We start from the raw sequence: 23,380 nt of genomic DNA, 5'->3' as shown, positions 1-23,380 counted from the left end.
TTTAACTTTTGACAATGGCTATACTGCATAATCCAAGAAAATTTGGTCATAAGGTCAAATTCCTGATGATAAGTCTAGGTGTTCATCCCACCAGTTTTTATTTAATTTAATTTTTTTTTTTTAAAGTTAAAAAAAAATACTAAAAATATGAGAATTATAGAGGATTATTGTTATTCATTGTTCCAGAATGTATGTCTGCAAAGGAACTTTCATTATAGCAAACTCATAGAGACTAGTGTTTCATAGATTTTGAAAAAGCATTCGACAAAGTCAGACACACTAACTTAATAGAAGTCCTTTAACAAATAAGGCTAGACGAACAAGACATAAGACTAATAACAAATCTGTATTGGAATCAGTCAGCTACCGTTCAATTAGACAACATTACCACCAGTGATATTAACATCAAAAGAGGAGTGAGACAAGGATGTGTGCTCTCACCACTCCTGTTCAGCATATATGCAGAGGTAATCTTTAAAAAAACATTGGAAGAATGTCCAGAGGGAATCACAATAAATGGAAAGATTGTTAACAACCTACGATATGCAGATGACACCGTGCTAATTTCAGATAATATTATGGATCTCCAAAAACTCATTGACAGAGTATACATAGAAAGCCAAAGAATGGGAATAAATATAAACATCAACAAGACAAAATACATGATCATCAGCAAACATCCAGCCTCATCAATGAAACTGACACTCAATGGGAAAAATATTGATCAAGTGTCAAGATATAAATATCTTGGTTGCTGGCTTAATGAACAGTGGGATCCAGAAATAGATATAAAGACAAGGATTGAAGTTGCATGGCAGTCCTTCATTAAAATGAGAACACTATTCTGCAATAAAGACCTAAACATGGAAGTCAGATGCCGAATGCTGAAATGCTATGTGTGGTCTATTCTGCTCTATGGAGTTGAAACATGGACATAGAAGGCAACAACCATCAAGAAAATCGAAGCCTTTGAGATGTGGCTATACAGAAGAATGCTAAAGATATCATGGACAGAAAAAATTACCAATGAAGATGTCTTAAAATCCATTGGCAAAGCTAAACATCTTGTACAAATAATCAAGAAACGAAAAACATCATATCTTGTCCACATCATGAGAAACAGCAAATACCAACTTTTACAAACTATTTTGGTAGGAAGAATTGATGGCAAAGGAACTAGAGGAAGAAAAAGAATATCATGGTTTGACAACATCAAGATGTGGACAGGAAAGAGCAGTGCACAACTTCTCAGATTAGCACAAGAGCGCAGTTTGTTCGCCAGGATGGTCGCTGACCTTCAATAGAAGATAGCACAATAAGATAGAGACTAGTCTGTTATAGTGGATAGTTTGAAATAGTGAATTTCCTTTAGAATAGCAGTTTATGTGAGATTTGTCAGTAGATTAGACAATGAATAAGAGCTGAATATAATATGGATCTCTGTTTTGGGCTTCTTGATTTCAATAAAAGTATACCAAGAGAAAAATTTGAAATGTTAAATCTATATGGTATAAATGGAATCTTATGAGAGATATAACTTACAAGGAAGCTGTGACTTACTCATAAATTGAAATTGTAGTTTAGAATTGCAGGATGCATAGGAAAATGGTTTGATGTTAAATCCTGTGTAGGGTAGAGTTCTCATACTGTAATACATGTTGTAATATGGCAGAAGGGCATTTGAATTAATTTATATGGAACAAGAAAGAGCACTGCTAAAAGACTCTGCTTATGGTATTTAAAACAATATTTAAACCAATTTTATATTAATTTGTTCACATCAGGGCAATCAGAACTCTTGCACCCCCACCCTAACTATCTGGCAGGGCAAGAAAAGAAAGCACCATGCCCCACAGCAATTTCATGCTTGTGTATCATTGGATGTTCATGGTTCTTTGATTGTAATCAAATCTGTGTATAGGGACTAATGTGGTTATTTTATTATATATTAGAAGACAGTAATTAAGGAGAAGGCTAGATTTGTTTGGTATATTTGAATTACTAAAAGGTGTAATTATGTGAACCATCATTAGTGAGCCATGTGGAAATGAGGAATGTAAAGGAGAGGTTCACTTGTTCAAGTGTGAATATAAATACTTTTATTACTGACAAAGAAATTATTAATAATTAACTTTTCTGTTATTATATATGTGTTCCATATGTTGCTGAGTGGAGCAAATAACACACAATTCTATAAACTCTAGACATGCATATGATGGGGGAGGAACATTATGAGGAGAGTGAAAGAGATTTGTTTGCAAAATATAAATAACTAACCAACAATAAAAAGTGGCTGTTATACATTTGTTAACTCATTAAATAAATATAGGGAGGGGCTAATCCAGTGAACTAATATTATTAGTTCACTGGATCAGGTTGATCAGGTGATTTATCTAGTTGTCGCAGAAGTACATGTGGATTGATGGAGCAGCAAATCATCTTGTACAATTTGTTGTGCTTGTTATCTGTTTTTTATTTCTATGTTTTATATATATTTCTTTTTATTTACTAAGAATTTTCTGTTATTCACTGATGATCAATACATAATTTTTTACATAATATATGTATAAATAATTTCCATCATCATCAGAATTAGCTGTCCTTTCACAAATCCTAGCTTTATTACTTTTTTTTTTTTTTTTTTTTTTTTTTTTTTTTGTCAGCGACTCTTCTGTCTTATCAATAATAGATATCTTGCATATTCTGGTATTTCATTGGAGATCTATTATACTTCAGAAGCATGAAAAGTAGTTTTATTGCATCACTAAATATAGTACATTTAGTACTATATTAATGTATATATAAATAAATTTATATAGTAATATATAAATGTCTCTATATTTAGTAAATATAGAGACATTTATAGTCTACATACTATATTTAGCAACAGTTAGTGTAATTGGAGACATCTCCTCCAGCAGACATTATGCTGCATGCATCCATGCAAGCAAACAGAACATAGTATCTAACTAAACACATTTGTCCTAACAGCCTCTTTCAAATTTTCAGTCACAGAAAATACATGTAACAGCTGTTTATAATGCAGTCATTGGGTACAGAAAGCACACAATTAACATAAAGGTGTGTACACACACACACACCTTTTACCACAATTCATACTATGGGTGAGTAAAATTTTTTTTGTGAACAGTATATACCAGGGGTGGCCAACTACATATCCTTTTGGAGCCAAAATAATTCCTGTAAGGCTTAGAAGAGCTGCAACTTTTGACTGATGCGATGGTACAGAAGTAAGTGAGTATGCGCATGGCGAGGTGGGAATGCAGAAGCTATGGCTGCCTGCTGCAACACATTAGTTACACTTTCGGCACTCATCTATCAGTATCATTCAACATATTGTTGCATGAGTCCATTGACAGTGCTTGTTATTGTTGAACTCTTTTTCAAGTGCTTAAAAATGTTGCATAAAAAATGTAAATATGAAGAGGAAAACAGAAGTTTTAGACCAGAGTGGGAAGAGGAGTTTCATTTTGTGAAACAACAAAGTAAACCAATGTGTGTGTCACATGCCAAATAACGCTTGCGCAATTCAAAGCCAGCAATCTCAAGCATCATTATGACACATGTCACAGTAATTTTAGTAAGGAATTTCCTCTAATCTCTGATCTGAGGTAAACTAAAATTTTAACTTCGAAAGAACAACTCCATGGTCTGAGTAAATTGATGTCCATGTTTACTAAAGAGGCTGATGTTACTACCGAGGCTGGTTTTATTTTAGCATTTAATATTGCACAGGCAAAACGTCCATACATGGAAGGAGAATTTGTCACGAAGAATATTGCACAAATATTTTCAGTTTTAGACCTGGATAATAAAAAACTACTCAAACTGATTGAACAGATGCTGGTCTCCAGGCATACAATTGAAAGGAGAATTTCTGTTATCAGTGCTGACATTGAAATAACTCACACCATAACTTGAAAAACTGTGCTGCACTTAGTTTGGCTTTGGATGAATCTACAGATATTCAGGACAAACTACATCTAGCTACATTTGTCTGCTTTGTATCCGACGACCTAGACGTCAAGGAAGAGCTACTGTACTTGATAGCATTGAAAGATATAACATGTCTCTGACATCAAAGTAGCTCTCGATGTTGCATTTACAAAATGCTTTGGTATTGTGCGAAAAAATGGTCAGCATTGCAGCCGATAGTGCTCCAGCTATGAGGGGTAAAACTAAAGAGCTCATGGGGCTCCTTGAAAATGACGAATCCTGCTTTCCTACCTGTACATTGCACATTTTCACACAGAACATCTAGTTGCCAAGTGTTTTAAATTTGAACATGTAATGGAAGTGGTTCTAAGAATTGTAAATTTTATTCATTCGAGTGCTAAAACATACCAACAATTCAAAAGCTTTCTCGATGGGTTGAATTGTGACGAAATTCCTAATGACATATGGTTTTGCTTAGTAAGGTGGCTCTCGGTTAGCAATGTATTAAACAAGTTTTTTTTTGTTGTTGTTAGACCCAATCAAATAGTTTCTTAGAGAGAAGGAGAAATTTTTCGCTAATCTCAAAGCACTTAGTGGTTGTTAGACATAGCATTTTCCAGCATATACGCTACTTCAAGGGAAATAAAAATTAATAACCGCTCTCACACAGACCGTACTTATCTTCCAAAGCAAACTTTCAATCACTTCATTTGTTGGAAGAAAATACTGACAAATTCACTAGGAGTGGGAAATTCACTAGGAGTGGGATTAGAAACTGGATCTTATGTTAACAAATTAAAGGATCTGGCCAAAGAACTCAACAATCGATTTTGCGATCTTCGAGAACTTAAGCCAATATTCTCTTTTTTGGAAAATCCTTTCCTCATGAATGTGCATGCATGGTTGTCCTATTTCAAAACCAGTTGTGATGGATGTCACAGCTACAGAACTGGAACTTTTGGAACTTCAAGAGGACAAAAGACTGAAGCTAGCGAAGCAAAGCAGATGTTCTGTAATTGAGTTTTGGAAGGTTCCAGATCAATGGTATCCAAACACTTAATCAATGTGCCGGAAAACTGATCTCCATTTTTGGGATCACGTTCTCCTGTGCACTATATTCGACTTTTAAAAAATTTATTAAATCTAAATATAGATCAGTTTTCAATGATGAACATTTGAATGATCTTGTAAGAACTGCTTTGACTAATTACATACCTTATTTTTATACTAAGAACTTACTAAGAAAATGGATACAAGGAAGGCCTCTACTAGTAAATAACTAAAATTATTGCGTTTCAACTTTAAAATTATTCTAATTGTTCAAAGTCATCTTCATTTAATGTGTTTTGAATTAAACTTTTTTATTGCAGCAATTTTTATTAACCCTGTTTTTCTCTTCCTCTTCTCTCTCTTTCTCTTTTTTTTTTTTTTTTTTTTTTTTTTTTTGTTCATCTTTGTTGTCTCCTGTTCTCTTTTGGTTTATTTTTTCCTGGTAGAGCATGAAGAACTGCGTAACGCATGGATGTGAGCTGCATGCAGCTTGTGAGCCAACCCCTGGTATATATATATATATATATATATATATATATATATCACATAATATATGTTTACAACAGTTTCTATTTAAGCCACTAGAGGAACAGAAGTAGTATATTACATGTTATTTTTGTTCCACTTGTCTGCTAACCAACTACTAGTCTTCCAGGACAAGAAGAACTTGATCATTTTACTTTCATTTATCAAAGTATACTGCAGCTGAGTTTGTTAGCAATTATGTAAAAAAAAAAAAAAAAGAAAGAAAGAAAGAAAGAAAGTCTTTGATTTCCTTAACTAATTTTTGTTTAATGACATCAGCAGTAATTGACACCAATTCTGTGCATTTCATGTCATTTTGATAATGTTCTGCTATTGGGCATATAAATTTTTTTGAATGGATGGTTTATTGAATTTAGCTTTATAATAGACTGTATGAAAAAGGCACTTTAGGTGATCAAACATTTTAGAGTCCATCTTTCTTTGGAAAATAGGTATGTTTCTTGACCAAGTCTATATCATAGCTTTTTTTGTGAAAATTGAAATCACTTGAAACCTAAACATATTCATTTTGAAAAGGCCTCAAAAACCTCGCATTTCTATCAGCAGTCCTAGGATATTTTTTGTACGTGAAAGAATGACCTTCATCTTTGTAGCATAATCATTTGAATTTCCCTGAGTCATTTTCACACATCTTCATTGCTTTTAATTGATGACACAACAGAACCTTCAGTCTTTCCTTCAGTGTTTTTAGTATATTCTGGTGCCTTACTTGTTTTGCACTTCACGAAACTAAGAGGCGTAGGTTGCATTTCCTTTTATTTATTGTTCATAATGAAGAGTGAATGTAATAAACTTATCCATGAAATAATTCAATAGGAGAGATAAATGAGTTTATCAAAACTATAGAAAATGGTCAACAGTTGTAATGGAATGGCTAACTTTTCACAATCTGATGTCAATGATGTGATCTGGTCTCCAACTCTTCTTTGCAAGATAATTATATTTTTTAAATAACACTGTTAAAATGCCTTTTCATCATTTTGTGAAAATAAGCTTACACCAGTACTACATTACATCTGCATTACTTACTTACTCAAGGGTTAAATAAGGTCTTGGAGAATTACAGCTGACTTTGAAACAAATGAAAATTGGTTTTTTAAAATTATTTATATTTTAATGATTATTTATATTAAAATTTCATGCCGGCTGGGGTGTCGCGCGGTTAAACAAGGCCCCCGTTGTTTTAGCCAGGGAACCAGGGCAAACAGCGAAAAGTCAGCTACTGGAACAAATCTGAAAACACACCCCAGCTCAATGTCACCAGAGTTAAAGATCGGTGCTATCAACATAAGAAGCCTGAACGGCAAAGAAACGGAGCTAGCGGAGGAATTAGATAAGTACCAGATTGGCATAATAGGGGTGACTGAAACAAAAAAGACAAAAACTGGTGAGATTTTTCTAAGCAATAAATACAAAATGTTATATTCATGCAATGACAATAAAGGAAAAGAAGGTGTAGCCATAGTATTCAACACAAAATACGAGGCTCATCTTCTTGAATGGCAGGCAGTGTCAAGTAGAGTAATGTGGGCAAATATGAGAATGGGGAACTAGACAATGAGACTTATTTGTGCCTATGGTCCCACAGAAGGTTCAACTAGGTAGAACTGGAGTAATTTTTTGATGCTTTAGAAAAAGCAACTGACACATTGAAAAAGGAAAAGTAAGTCCTTGTTGTGGATCTAAACAGCAGAGTAGGAAGTGATTGTCAGACATACAAAAATGTTTTGGGAAAATTTGGAGAAAAGAGCAAAGCGAATAATAATGGCAAATACCTGTTGGATTTCTGCTCAGGACATGGACTGGTTATTACTAACACCATGTTCCAACATAAAAATGTGCACAAATTCGCATGGAGAGAAGAGGCTAGGAATAAGAAAAGTCTCATTGACTATGTTATAGTTGATAGTGATGTTTTCTCCCTGGTGCAGGACACCAGAGTGTACAGAGGATTTGAAATTGGAAGTGATCACTATTTACTATTGAGCAGGATAAAATTGAATTTCATATTGAAAAGAATAACATGTAAGAAAGTTTTAAAGCGAATAAAAGTTGAGCAGCTCTCAGATGTGAACTGTAGACTAAAATACAGAAATATTATTGAAAAGAAAATGAAAGAGTTTGAGAACAGGAATCAAACCTTGGAGATTCATTGGCAAGCCTTGAAGAAAACCCTGATTGATTCAGCTAGAGAGGCATGTAGTGAAGTTGTCTGCAAAGAGAGAAAAATTAGAACGCAATGGTGGACACAGGAAGTTAAAGAGGCAGTGAAGGAAAAGAAGAAAGCATATCAAAAGTTACTGGCAAATAAGTGAGCTTGTGCTCTTAGAGAATACAGAGACAAATGTAAGAAAGCTAAACAGTGTGTAAAACTAGCTAAACAAAAGTCATGGGAGGACTTTGGCAAGAACATAGAAAATAAATATCAAGAAGGTGGCAAAATATTCTGGAGGTTGTTGAAGAAGCTTAGGAATGGAGGAAAGAGTGCTGTAAATGGAGTTAGAGATGATAAAGGTGACATGAAAACGGGAGAAAAAGATATCCTTGAAGTATGGAGTAATTACTTTGAAAATTTGCTAAATGAAACAAGCAGTGATGACAGCACAGTGATAAAAAAACACTGACCAGGCATGCAGCCAAGAATACATATCCATACTTGAAGTAGAAAAAGCCATCAAAGGCTTGAAATGTGGAAAGGCAGCAGGAGTAGATGATATTCGACCAGAAATGCTGAAGTATGGTGGCATAAAAGTCTTACAGTGGCTGCACTGCATAGTTCAGAATGCCTGAACAGAGGGACGAATTCCCGATGATTGGAGTAGAGCTTTAATAGTACCTATATATAAAAAGGGGAATAAAACTGAATGTGAGAATTACAGAGGTATATCCCTACTGAGTGTTCCTGGTAAGATATATGCAAGTATACTTGAGAAACGTTTGATAAGAATTGTGGATGAAAAGCTTGGTGAAGAAGAAGCTGGAGATTCAGGCCAAATAGATGCTGTCAGGATCAGATCTTCACTTTACGACAAATAGTGGAGAAATCATGGGAATATAATAAAGATCTGTATTTAAGTTTTGTTGATTTGGAAAAGGCATATGACAAGGTGCCAAGAGAGAAGCTATTCAATACGCTACAGTTATATGGTGTCAATGGGGCATTATATCAAGCAATACTTAGTCTTTATTTGAGTTGTAAGTCAGCAGTTAGAATTGAAGGAAGTACAAGAAGATGGTTTAATGTTAAATCTGGTGTGAGACAAGGATGTACATTATCCCCTCTGTTATACATTATCTATATGGATCACATTATGAAGGAAAGTGGTATTAAACATGATATCAAAATTGGAGATGTTAAAATCAGCTCTTTCCTTTATGCAGACGATGTTATACTTCTAAATAAATCCACTACAAGTCTGCAAGATTCTCTGACTAAATTGAATAACTGTTGTAATAGATATGGTATGAAGGTCAGCAATAAAAAGACAAAGACAATGAAAATAGGCAGAATCATTGAAAATGTCAACTGTGTTGTGAATGGAGAACCTGTGGAACAAGTAAAACATTTCAGCTACTTAGGTACGATTTTTAGTGAAGATGGTAAATTAAATATGGAAATAGACAACAGAATCAACAAAGCTGGTATGGTAGGAAGTCAATTGAATAAATTCATATGGAATAAGAGAGAAATTAGTCGGAACACTAAATTAGCTGTATACAAGACAGTGTTCAAACCAGTTTTAACTTATGGATCTGAGAGCTGGGTCAGAAGTAAAACACTTGACCAAAGACTAGAGACCGCAGATATGAGAGTCCTGAGAAAGATTAGAGGCGTGAACAGATGGCAATATCATATTAATAACGAGGATATTAGGAAAGAACTTGACATCGTTGGCATCCAGGAATGCGTTAGCAGAGCTAATCTCAGGTGGTATGGTCACTTAAACAGAATGGACGAGGAAAGATTAGGCAAAACAAGTGTTCTCTGCCAGGTTGGCAGGAAAATGATCCAGAGGAAGACCAAGATATAGGTGGATTGATACTGTACAAAGTGCCTTAGACTATAGAAATATAAGATCTGATAATGTTGGAGTCTTGACAATTATCAGACTGATTTGGAGGAAAATTGTAGATAGGAAGTTAGTAATGGTGTAAATTTTTCGTGTAGTACTATCATATCCTGTACATCTCTTGAGGGTAAATGACAGGAATTTGATGATGATGATATTTTAATGAATCGTCTGAATTTTTATAAGATTTGGTGATGACCTTGTAATTTATGCAAAATAAAATGTTTGAGAATACTTGTTTGTTTATTTCAAAATTAATCTGTGGTCATAGGGTAAAGATTAATAGTGCTTCCTGTTGTCATAGATAGGAATTGCTATCAAATTTATATCTATCATTATATCTATTATGTCATTGGAGGCTATTCATGATCAAATAACTTCATAGTGAGTAAGATGATGTTTTAAAATAAATAAATAAATAAAAATGTAAATTATGCCAAGAAAATAAGACAATACATTTTGAATGCAAAAGGCTGAAAATTCACTTTGCTACTTGTCTCTGATAACTTGCCCGTGGCAAGTGGATTTCTCAAACCCTGTATATGTGTATATATAACTTCAAAGCAGTTTGAATTTCATCGAGAATTTCAATATCATTAAGACATTTCACAACTTTTCCAAATAAAATTCTATCAAAAACGTTGCAACTAACATGCTGCATAAATTTAGAAGTTCTTTCACTTGGTTATACTATAAATTCAAGATACCAAGAAATTATATAAGTCACTACCCAGACCGGTTTCGACCTTTATTCAGGTCTCTTCAGTGTGAGCCAGACCGAAAGGTGATACTAAGGTTGAAGTAATGCAGAAGTCATATTTTCATATACATGCTGCCTTTTGGAACTCATATATGAAAATATGACTTCTGTATTACTTCAACTTAGTATCACCTGTGGGTCTCTCTCCCACTGAAGAGACCTGAATAAAGGTCGAAACCAGTCTGGGTAGTGATCCTTCCCATAATTCATAGCATTATACATGCCCCGCAAGGAGATGTGATTTGCATTATGGGATACTAAGGAAAGTGATGTGAAGTCTTAGCTTTCTTATACGAGTTGCCTCAGTCCTGAAAATACTTCAGGCGCAAACTTTGTTTGCTTACACTTGGATAAAGGATTAAACCAACTATATAATTTATTGGTATCTTGAATTTATGCTGCATAATTGTATAAAGCTTTGATCAGACCACATCTGGATTTCTCTACTTAGATCTGTCACTGGGATTTGAAAGGGATGAAGTAATCTTGGAGAGAGGGAAGAGACGGACAACAAAAATGATATCAGGACTGAACAATAGTGATTATGAAGACAGACTGAGGGCATACAGACTGCAGAGTTTGGTGAATAGAAGACAAAGGGGAGATATGATCGAGACATTTAAGCTATTGAAAGGTTATTATTATTGTGTTAACACTGAAGAGATTTTTTTCATATCGTAGAACGAAGGGAAGGAGCAAGGAAGTTGCTCCTTCCCTGGAAGTTGCAAAAGGGAGTGGTGAGTAAAAGCTTAAGAACTAAGTTTTTTACATGGAGAGTGGTAGGATCATGGAATGCATTGTCCGAGAGGGTGGTGAACATGCAGACAATGCATGAGTTTAAGGAGTGGTATGATAGACTTTGTGTTGACCTTCCATGATGAGTCTTGTGACTCCATGGAGGTCAGAAAAATAATAATAATAAATCAAATTAGTCATTAAGTAGAGCTTACATTATTTGCATTTTTTTTTTTTTTTTTTTGTTGAACAAACTGTTTATTCTTCCACTTAATGCTGTTGCTTTAGAAATGTATAATCAACCATGTCCATTCGGTTTTGAAAACTGATCCCACACTTACTGTTATTGTAAAAGTAATTCACTGCCAGTGAAAGCTTAAACTGAAATGGATAATCTGTGGATATTCATGGAATATGTGGTATAACTACATTCTCCCCATGCACAATTCTTACGATGTTGTTCTAAAGTATGAGGTAAAAAAGCTTCATACAGTATTTGATGGTCATAACTCAAAAAACTAATCCTGTTAGAAAGAGTTTTTGATCAAACAGATACTCTTCAAAATATAAGATTTGCTAAAGTAGTCTATAAAATTTGTTAAAGTTTATATGATCACATTCATAATCAAATTGACATTTGATTTGATTTGATTTGTATGTGTGTGTGTGTGAGAGAGAGGGAAAGGGAGATCTTTGTTGAATTAAAAATGCTGTATTTTCTTTTTCAGTCACTGCTGGATTATTTTGTTAGGGTACAAGGATTAAGCATTTCACAGGTATCCTCTTTTCATTACAATAATTTGTTGTAATTATCATAACCAGTATTTATATATTATGAAAGTATTCCAGTCCTTATAGTGATACATCATAAATTTTTGTCCTTCATTATGGATCTTGTTGCAGTTATTGTAACTTGATCGAATATTTTAATATATTGCAACCGTAAAGTGCCCTCAGAAGCACAGTCAGAGGTTTTAGGTGCAATGAAATTTTCTTCCATAGAAATGTGTGGGGTTTCCATAATTATAAAGTCACACATGTACAAATGTTTCATCTTATGTATCATAAGACATCGTCAATGTAAGCAAAGAACAATAATGAGGAATTTGAACACCAGAAACAGTACAGTGCATATGTTACATATCTGTTAGATTAAACACTATTGGGATAAAAATATTAATTAACAATAAAATTTAATTAAAATTTTTAAAAAAAATACAACCTATTTATTACATCTGAGGATAACAATTTCCCAAACTTTAGTGATAGTATGGCAGTCATTTACAATTATGGGTCAGTTGATGAAGTAAAGCTTCAGCACCTTTGAATAAACGTCCATATTTAAACATAAATCTATAATATTTTGCTGTTTTCCATTGGATCTAGTGGCTAATGTTATCAACTCCATTTTGTGCCAGCAGATTTATGTTTTTTTGATATGGTGTTGATGTTTAGATATATGTTTATTGACTGATCTTTCTGCTTGTCCATAGTAAGACAAATTGCTCAGACATGGTACATGTACCAGTTGACATCATTGGTGAAAGTTTGTCCTTGGTCACAGATTGTGAATTTGGCTGATGGGTTTTGAAAGTCGTGATGAGTTTGTATTTTTTTTATAATCTTTGCCATATGTCACTGATGTCAGGTATAGGAGTGTGAAGGTCTCCTTCCTTTGGATGCTGTCTGGGAAGGTTAACTAATTTGCATGTTATTTTTGGGTTGTATCCATTTAGTAAAGTTGTTTGTTTGATAGTTTCCAGCTCTTGTTTGGGCATTCCTTCCGATTATCTCTGTATGAGGAATATTCATTGAAGAGAGAGAGAGAGAGGGAAGATGTCAAAACTCACTATTATATATATAAAGATGCCATTTTAATGTCTTTATTCTTGTAACAGATTCTGTGCAGTTTTGTATAGATGAAGCTAAGTATCCAATAAGAGGATGACGAAGATTAGACAAATGATTGAGATTTTATAAGTGGGGCTGCCTATAGATTCCACAATAAATCGAGTGGGCAGTTACTTTTATGTAATGTTAATCTTTGTGCACTATATATTCTGGGGGTGACCTTGCATGGTAGATTCTGAGTTTTTTTAATAGTTTCTTGATCTGCAGATATTGTTTTATCCAAAGCTTAGTTGATTAAGTTGACTTTTGATAGAATCCCTACTAATTTGAGAGTATTGTAGAATCCCTGTTAATCTGAGAGTATATATTCCACTCCTGAAGGAGTAATTTTATTTTGTGATAACTATATTGTTATTGCATTTTATGGACTTCAGAGATTTCATTTGAGATGGTGGAATATTCATTTCCGAATGTTGGCATCATAAATAACTTTGATGACCTCAAAACAAAGTCTGTTAGCTTGATCACTAGAAAGGTGATCGATGTTCTTTTCATAATGAGTTAGTTGTAAAAGTAGTAGTTGTGTGTGTGTAGTACTTCCATTCATACAGATTGGATCCAGACAAATATATGAGATGCATAATCATAAAACCTCAGTTGTCCCATTTGGAGCTCTGGAAGATGGCAGAACTCTTGAGTTTGATGGATTTTGTTTATTCATGAATGCCTGAAGTATCAAAAAAAGGAGTAAAGCTTGTGGCATTGGTTAGTGAATGTTAATTAAAACCTAGTTGATGAAGGAGAGTAGGAACAAAGTTAGATATGATTTTTCTAGAGAACAATAGAGAATAAGACTGGGAGAATTAAAAATTGAATAAGAATGCAAATTCAAGTTGAGGACAAATCATCAAGGCAGACATAACCAAATACACAAGGACTAGAGGAAAAAAGAAGTTGAATTAAGTAAGTTGAAAAAAGTTAAAACCACCCATAATGATTACTCAATTACTTTGTCTATAGATTGGATAGAGGGGAAAAGCACATGGGAAGAAGAAGAAGAAAGGGAATTTATAGAGTTAACAAGGGATAATTACCCTTAGCAGATACATATATGAAACGCTCTAGGTTCGAATGTTGGATCTGTTAATTTTGTTGCACATTTTAGTGAACTATATCTTGGACAATGATAAATCACTTAAGAATAATTAATACATGCAATGGACTGAATGAAAGACAATTTGAATATATTGAGGCAAATACATCCTCTGTCCAAAAAAGAAACCGAACTTTGGATAGAAAATAAAACACAGGCCAATTATAATTATTTAAATCATTTATTTCAATCAATATACTCTCCCTCGGCTTTGATACAGCATTTGGCACAGTCAATTAATTCGTTATAAGTTTTTTATATCGGTTTTTGGGATACTGTTGAGGGTCGTGGTTACTGCCGCTTGAACGTTTTCAGTGGTGTCGTATCGCTTTCCTTTCATCGGGAAATGAAGTCGGGGGAAGAGAAAGAAGTCACAGGGTGCTAAATCAGGTGAATACGGTGAGTGACCCAACACACAAACTTGGTTTTTGCTCAAAAACTGTCTCACAATGTTCTAACGATGAGATGGTGCATTATTGTAAAAAAGTGACTAGCTGCCTGCATCACGATATTCATGCCGTACGCGATGAATTCTCGCTATCAATCGCTTCAAAACTTTGAGATAAAACTCATCATTGACTGTTTGGCCAGGCGGAATGAATTTTTTGTGGATAATGCCCTTGGAATTGTAGAAACAAATCAACATTGTCTTCACTTTTTTTCGGATGCTCCTCTTCTGGTGGTCTCCACCTCAGCATTCTGGCACTTTGTTTTGGGCTCATACTCAAAACACCACGTTTAAAGTAATGATCATTTCAAGGAAGTTTGAGTCCTTACAAGCAGTTTTAATGAAGTCCTTGTAGTGTTCAATTCAATACATTTTTTGGTCCTTGGCCAACGTGTGGGGAACAAATCACAAATTCAATTTACTAAATTTTACCAAACTCTGTCAAAATGTTGTGCACAGTTGATCTTGGAATCCCCAATTCAACTTCAATCAATCTCGCTGACAGTTTTGGGTTTTCTTCGATGAAATCACGCACTTTTTGGATGTTAACTTTGCTCAGTCCAGCGGTCGTGAGATTCAAGTGTCTCACGACCACTTTGAAATCGCTTAAACCACTTGTAAACTTGAGCGCAAGATAAGCATTCATCACCATGTGCTTTTTTGCAGCATTTGATGCGTTTCAGTAAAACTTTTACCAAGTTTAACACAAAAGTCAATCGCAGCTCTCTGTTTGAAACTCATTTTCTGACCGTTCATCAAAAAACACTGTCACTCTTGCCACTATAACTTGGCTTCTAATGAAACAAATGTCATAAACAGTTGACACAACACTAATGAAGGTTGCCACTTTAAACAACAAAAAGATACAACAGGTGGCGCTACTAGTTTCTTATATTTTCGAAAAATTTGGTTTCTTTTTGGACAGAGGATGTATATATTATTATTATTATTATTATTCAGGCCTCCATGGAGTCAAAAGACTCATCATGGGAGGTCCTTCCTAAGAACATAAAGTCTGTCAAGACTCATCAAGGGGAGGTTCCCCCTAAGAAACACAAAATCTATCATACCACTCCTTAAACTCATTGGCCGTTCTCGCCCTTACCACTCTATCAGGCAATGCATTCCATGGCTCAACCACCCTCCATGCAAAGAAACCACTCCTCACCCTCTTGCTCACAGTTTCCTTTCGTAACTTCCAGGGATGGCCTCTTGTCATCACTCCTTCCTGCTGTTCAACCAAGTGAAAGAACTCCCCAGTGTCAACCCTGTAACCACCTCTCAACAGTTTAAAAGTCTCAATCATATCACCACTCCTTCTTCTATCCGCCAAACTCTGCAGTCCACATTTCCTCAGCCGATTCTCATAACTATCCTTGTACAGTCCTGAGACCATCTTTGTCATCCGTCTTTGTATCTTTTCCACAGTTAATTTATCCCCTTCAAATCCTGGGGACCAAATCTGAGAACAATAATCCAAGTGTGGTCTGATCAGAGACATATACAATGGAATGATAACCCTCTTATCTCTGCAGGTCAGTGTCCTTCTCATAATTGCAGCAATCCTCTGTGTTACCTTCACCACCTTTGCAATATGTCCCCTAAACTTCAGGTTTCTATCAATCATCAACCCCAGATCTCTTGTCTCCCCATCTTCTCCAGTATAACTCCTCCCATAGAGTATGCAGCATCCCATCGATGTTTCCCAAGCCTCAAGACCTTACATTTTGCTGCATTAAACTGACACCCCCCATTCATTTTCCCATCTATCTAGCTTATTCAAATCCTCTTGCAGGGCTACCACATCTGCACTATTACTAATAATCCTTCCCAGCTTCGCTTCATCTGCAAAAAACTGAATATCCCCTTGCAATCCACTGGCAATGTCATTGATATAAAGGTTATTATTATTATTATTATTACCACGGGCTACTCCAGGAGTCCTTAGACTCATCGAGGGAGGCCCTAAACATCATGTTCACGCAGCTGTTCAACATTCTCACAGTATCTATCATACCTTGCCTTGAACTCGCTCACTGTCATAGCACCCATAACAGACTCTGGCAGCTTATTCCACTCATTTACCACTCTAAAAGTAAAGAACCCAGCTCTAACACCCCTGCTAACCACACTCCTGCCCAGCTTCCATGGGTGTCCCCTAGTTCTCCCACCACCAGTCCTGATCTCAAAAATATCATCTGAATTAATCCTATAGAATCCTTTTAGCAATTTGAATGTCTCAATCATTTCTCCCCTTTACCGCCTATCAACTAGTTTCTGCAACCCACAAATCTTCAACCTGTTCTCATATGGTTCATTCCATAGACCTGCTATCATCTTAGTCACTCGCCTCTGGATCCTCTCAACCTCCTCCCCATCAAGAAGGAACCGAGGTGACCAAATCTGGGCACAGTAGTCGAGATGAGGTCTTATCAGGGCTCGGTACAGAGGTACAATAACTTGTTTTTCTCTGCTCGTCAAGGTATTTTTCAACAACCAAGTGAGTTGATGAGCTGATTTAGTTACTTTTGCAATGTGCCCCCTAAACTTCATCTCCCTATCCACCAACACTCCCAAGTCCCTGGCCTCATCAATCTCTTGGAGTACAGTTCCACCAATGTGGTATACTGCTGCTAATCTTTTCACTCCGAAATGCATAACCTTACATTTTGTCACATTAAATTGACATCCATTCTCCTTAGCCCAGAACTCCAATCTATCTAAGTCATCTTGCAAGACTTTGACATCTTCTGCATTCACTATCGCCCTACCCAACTTTGCATCATCAGCGAACAAATGAACTGTCCCACTTAGACCCTTCCCTATATCGTTAATGAACAGATTAAACAGCAGTGGTCCAAGAACAGAACCCTGTGGCACACCACTAGTCACAGGCCGTTTTTTGGACTCTACTCCTGAATAAACTACTCTTTGATATCTCTCCATCAACCACCCAGCTATCCATCTCACCAACCCTATATCCATTCCCATATGTTGTAGTTTACGGATTAGAATTCCATGTAGTATCCTGTCAAACGCCTTTGCCAGGTCCAGCAGTATCACTGTAAACCCATTTCCCTTATCCAGTTCAGCCATCACCTTGTTATAAAACTTGAGCAAGTTACTGAGGCATGATCTACCCTTCACAAAGCCATGCCGTCCTCTGTACAGTATCTCATTTTCATCAATCCATTCCTGTATTTTTCCCTTGACTACTTTCTTCAAGACCTTGACAACGACTCCTGATATGCTGATCGGTCTGTAATTTGCAACCATAGTCTTGGATCCTCCTTTATGCAGTGAAACTATTTTCCCCTCTTTCCACGCCTTCGGGACTAAGCCAGACCTGAGACTCAGATTAAACAACATGGTCAAGGGCACTGATAATTCATTAGCCGCTTCATGCAAGACCCGTGCCGGTATACCATCCAATCCCACAGATGTATTCACATTAAGGTTCTGTAATAGACTATTCACCTCCACTTCATTCATCACAATTCCCATATAAACTAATGGTTCCTTCATTTTTTCAACGTCACCACCTGGATGATATACTTTTGCAAAGTGCGCGCTCAGTAACTCCACTATATCGACTGGTTCAGTGAACTCTTTACCATCGTCATTCCTTAAAATCATTTTGCCATGTACAGTTTTTTTCTTGCTTGCAGCATATTGAAAGAACTGTTTGGGATTCTCTTTTGCTTGCATAGCTAGTTTCCTTTCATAATCGGCTTTTGCTGTTTTTACCACACTCGTTACCCTTCTGGCCTGTACTTTATACCGTTCGTGTGCCTGCAGGTCACCCCTTTCTTTAAATTCCCTCCATAGTTGTTTCTTTTTTTGCAGCTCAAGCTTAATGGTGTTATTCATCCATTTAACCCCTCCTTGTTTCACTATTCGGACCTTAGGTATACAATCAGCCATAACCTCCTGTAAATGCTCTTTGATCACTTCCCATGCTCTATCGACGTCCAGCCCTTGCAGTTGTGCATGCCATGGCACTGATCCAAGCAATCTCCTAAGCTTGTCATACTTGCCAGCACGGTAATTCCACATATACCCTGTCTTAATCACAAATTTCACACCTTTAGCCACCTCCCAGGTCAAGACCTTATGATCACTCTCACCAATAGGTGGCAACATGGTCATATTCATTACAGTCAAATTCTCAGATACTATTACCAGGTCAAGCACTCTCACACCCCTAGTATTTTCAATTACATGCTGTTTCAGATAGTTATCCCTTAATAATTGAATAAAATCCATTTCCTTCCTCACATGTGTCCTCTCCTCCTTCCAATCAATGTTACCATAGTTGAAATCCCCCATAATAATTACCCTCCTTCCACTCATTTCATCAATTTGTTTATGCATACCATCTCCACCATCTATTCCATCACCTGGTCTATAGCAGCACCCAACTGTATATTTTATTCTGCCAGTATCAATCTCACACCAAATAGCCTCAAATGAGCTCCTTTCACTATCCTGCAATACTTCAATTCTCCTTGGCTGCAGTTCATCAGCTATCATCAATAACACCCCTCCCCCAATTTTATTCTCTCTGTCCCTCCTAAACATACTATAACCTACACATTCTATCCCACTAACTATATCATCTTCCGTCAGCCATGTTTCACTAATGCCAATAACCTGTGGCCAGGAAGAGCCAGTCAAGGCCAAAAATTCTTCCTTCTTGTTCCTAATATTCCTGGCATTGGTGTACATGAATTGCAGTGTTCCCTTTGTCCCACCCCTATCTTGATGCGTTATTCTAAATATCCCATTCCCATTTTTTGTCCTTATTGCTGGCTCAGGTACATTATATACATTTTTACACTCAACTGTCTCACTGATGTCTGGATATCCACTTCCCCCCCTCCTTGGTAGTTCTAGTTTCCCTGGTTCTGCACATCCATTTTCACTTCATTCAGCAACACTTTTTCCAGTCTACGCACACCAAGTCCATTCAAATGCAGGCCATCCATCTTGTATAAGTCCTTTCGCCCATCAAACTCATTCCACACGTCCACAAATTCCACACCACACCGTCCGCATAACCTGCGCATAATATCATTTGCGATTATGGCCCTCCTTCTAAACTCCTCTCTGTCATACCGCAGTAACAGACTCACCATTCTAACTCTGTCACTCTTTTCTTTCGCTACCTTTAACAATACTTTCAAGTCCTCTCTCATAAAAAATTTATCACCTTTCAATTCATTCGTACCAGCCACAATTGTTATTTCTTTCACCCTCTGTTTTTGTACTCTAATGCTCTCGCTTACATCCTTAAATTTCGCACCCGGTAAGTACGATTTAGTTACACTCCCATCTATTACTCCTCTTAATAACGAGTCACCATACAACACTCTCTCCTTCATTTCGGAAACTCGCCCACGCTGTTTATTTGCGTTAGCCGAATCACTCTGGAAAGAGTTTTGCCGGTGCTCTAATTGCCGCTGCGCATCTTGTATCACTGCGCGCAGCCTAGCGATCTCACTTCCTACAAATAATTCCTCATTTTTTTTATCATTCAAACCATTTTCTCTTTCTGTATAATTGCTCTCGCTCTTTCTTAGATCACCGCTCACATTGCCATCTTGTACACCGCAATTCCCTATCGATCCACTATTTTCACTCGCATTCTGGCTTTCTTCAACCATAAATGTCTCACAACCTGACATATACTTCGACTCCTCACTTTGCATACACTTTCTACACATTCTTCCACCACTATCACTTTCAATCCATACTCCAGCCTCATTCGGGAATGCATACATTCCACACACATCACATTGGACAAATTCTCTCATATTATAGTTTTTGAACAATGGCGTCGTATTTTTGGCCGCCATTATCTTACGTCGCATTGCCGCCATATTCAAATATATGAAACGTATTGTTAAAGACTAAATTAATTTACGGAATTTACACCAAAATCACACAGACACAACAAGCTACCAAATTTAGACAATATTACGTTATGATTTTTAACATATATTCTAATTTCCATTCAAAATTGTACTTAGCTTTCGGGAGCTCCCTGAAAACATGACCGTTCCCCTGGCCCTCTAGCGGCGACTTCCCCACTTCCCCAGGTTAAACAATATAGGTCCTAGTACTGAGCCCTGTGGGACCCCACTTGTAACCTTCTGTCTCCTTGAAACTGCTCCACCATACACAACTCTCTGATACCTATCAGACAGCCAATCCTGAATCCAGTTGACCAGTTGGCAGCCAGACCCATGTGTTGCAACTTAAATATCAGCCTATCATGTGGCACCCTGTCAAATGCCTTTGCTAAGTCTAAGAAAATTGCAGTATATGCCTTTCCCTCATCCAATGTTCTTGTAACTTTATTATAAAAGGCCAGCAGTATGCTAAAACAAGAGCACCCCTTCACAAATCTATGTTGACTCTCACAGATAACATTACCCTCATCTGCCCAATGCTGTATACGGTCCCTCACTAATTTCTCCAAGATCTTAACAACTACTGATGACACACAGACTGGTCTATAATTAGACACTTCCAGTCTGTTACCACCCTTATGCAATGGCACTATCTTACCTTCCTTCCATTCCCTGGGCACCTTTGCTGAAGCCAGACGTTCATTGAAAAGCCAGGTTAAAGGCACTGTCAGTTCCTCAGCATATTCTCTCAAAACTCGTGGTGAAATACCATCCAGTCCAAAAGCTTTATTGACATCCAGAGTTCTCAGTATCTGAAACACACTCTCCTCCTGTACGTCTAAACCTTGAACCTGCCCTATCCCTCTAGCATTAAAACTGACTCCTCTAGGATGAAATACTCCAATAAAGTGGTCATTGAACAATTCCACTATGTCCTCTGCATCAGTCACACTATTCCCATTTTTATCCCACAATATCATTCTTCCACAGTCATTTCTCCTCCTACTGGCCACAAAGCTAAAAAATTCCCTAGGATTTTCTTTGGATCTTAGGGCCAATCTCCTCTCATATTCCAGTTTTGCTTTCCTTATCACACTAGTCACTCTTCTGGCCTGTGTCTTATATTCTTCACGCATCCTCTCTTCACCTGTCTCCTTATATCTCTTCCATAGCCTCTTTTTCACATGCAATTCCTGTTCAATATTGTTTGTCATCCACTTTACTCCAAATTGTGTCCTCTTCTTCACTCGTGGTATACAACTTACCATTGCTGCTAACAAATATTCTTTCACAATTTCCCATGCACTAACGATATCCTGGCTTTCCATTTCCTCCCTCCATAAAACTTCCTGAAGTTGACGTCTAAGACTATTATAATTCCACATAAGTTCCCGTCTCTTTGTTACTCCTGCATGTCTATTCATTTTCCAAGTCAAAACCATATGGTCACTCTCTCCAACTGGTGGGAGAGATGTCATCTCAGTTATTATCAACTCTTCTGATGCTATAACCAAATCTAAAACTCTTGAACCTCTTGTTTCCTCTGTTACATGTTGCCTAAGACATTTGTCCCTCAAGAATTCTAGAAATTCCATTCCACTATTGCTACATGCATCTTCCTCTCTCCAATTTATACTACTGTAGTTAAAATCTCCCATAACAATCATTCTTCTTGCACTTGCCCAACTTAGCTGTCTAAACATCTCCTGGTCCCCATCCTCCGTGCTCCTGGGTCTGTAGCAACACCCCACTAAATATCCTGTCTTGCCTACCTCTACCTCACACCATATGCTCTCAAAATCATTTGTCTCACTTCCTTCCAAAGCCTCCACTCTTAGAGGACATAGGTCATCACTTATCATAAGCAGTACCCCACCACCACGCTTTCCCCTCCTATCCTGATGAAAAATGCTATACCCAGCGACTTCTATTCCTGTTATTATATCCCCTTCTGTCAACCACGTCTCAGTGATCCCAATAATTTTTGGCCAGGCTGATGCTATCTGCGCCACCAATTCCTCTCCCTTATTCCGGATACTCCTGGCATTAGTATTAAGCATATAAATGCCATTGTTTTTTCTATACCCAGCATTATCCCTTCTAGACTCCACTGGGCTCAGTGTTACCTGACATCGTCTCCCTTCTCCCACGTATCCATTCCCACAAGAGGCCACCCCTGCTATCATCCTCCCTGGGACACACTGACTCTTTCAGAACAGCAATCTCTCCAGATGCCTACGTCCTTCCTCATTCAAATGTAAATGGTCTCTCGCATACAATTCCTCTCTTTCCTCAAACGCACTCCAAGCATCCACATATACCAGTCCCCTCTTGTCACACATTCTTGCTATTATGCCATTCAATATGATGAGATGAAATGATAATGATGAGCTGAGCTCTTCAGCTCAGCTCATCATTATCATACCTAGGCAACACACACACTATTTTTCCTCTCTCTGTCTTCTTCCGTACAGTCTCAAGCAAAAACCTCATATCTCTCGCTGCCTGACTTACGTTACCACTCAAGTTATTCGTTCCTACCATCACAATCATCTCATCCACCCTTTCACCCTCTCTTAATTGTCATAGCCATCCTTTCTATTGTTCCTCCTGGCAAACACTCCTCACACATCCTATCTTGAACACCACGGATCATTGAGTCGCCATACATTATACCTCTTACCATTCCCTCTCTCCTATTGTTTCCAGTCTCTCCTCTTCTTTCATTCCCATAGGTCTCTCTCATTCCCTCTCCTCTACTGTTATTCTCTCTTCTAGCATTCCATACCTCTCTCTCCTACTGTTTCCATTTTCTCCACTTCTAGCACTTCCATATCCCTCTCTCATTCTGTCTCTCCTACTGTTTCCATCCTCTCATCATCTAGCATTCCCATA

The 23,380-nt window shown here is 37.0% G+C and overlaps 1 protein-coding gene across 1 annotated transcript in view; it reads left to right on the top strand.

Annotated features, from left to right (window-relative positions):
- Positions 1 to 23,380, top strand: part of Vps51 (vacuolar protein sorting 51) — a 421,027-nt gene that overhangs the window by 299,542 nt on the left and 98,105 nt on the right. The window contains exon 16 of the mRNA XM_090392235.1: positions 11,847 to 11,894. Within this exon, the coding sequence (XP_090248361.1) occupies positions 11,847 to 11,894 (48 nt within the window). The remainder of the gene's footprint in view (positions 1 to 11,846; positions 11,895 to 23,380) is intronic.

Source organism: Typopeltis vanoorti, chromosome 5 (genome assembly GCF_054136105.1).
Source record: "Typopeltis vanoorti isolate ZY-2024b chromosome 5, IOZ_Tvanoo_1.0, whole genome shotgun sequence".
Taxonomy (NCBI): domain Eukaryota; kingdom Metazoa; phylum Arthropoda; class Arachnida; order Uropygi; family Thelyphonidae; genus Typopeltis; species Typopeltis vanoorti.
Note: the sequence above shows the minus strand (reverse complement) of the source record. Positions and strands in the feature narration are given on the sequence as shown.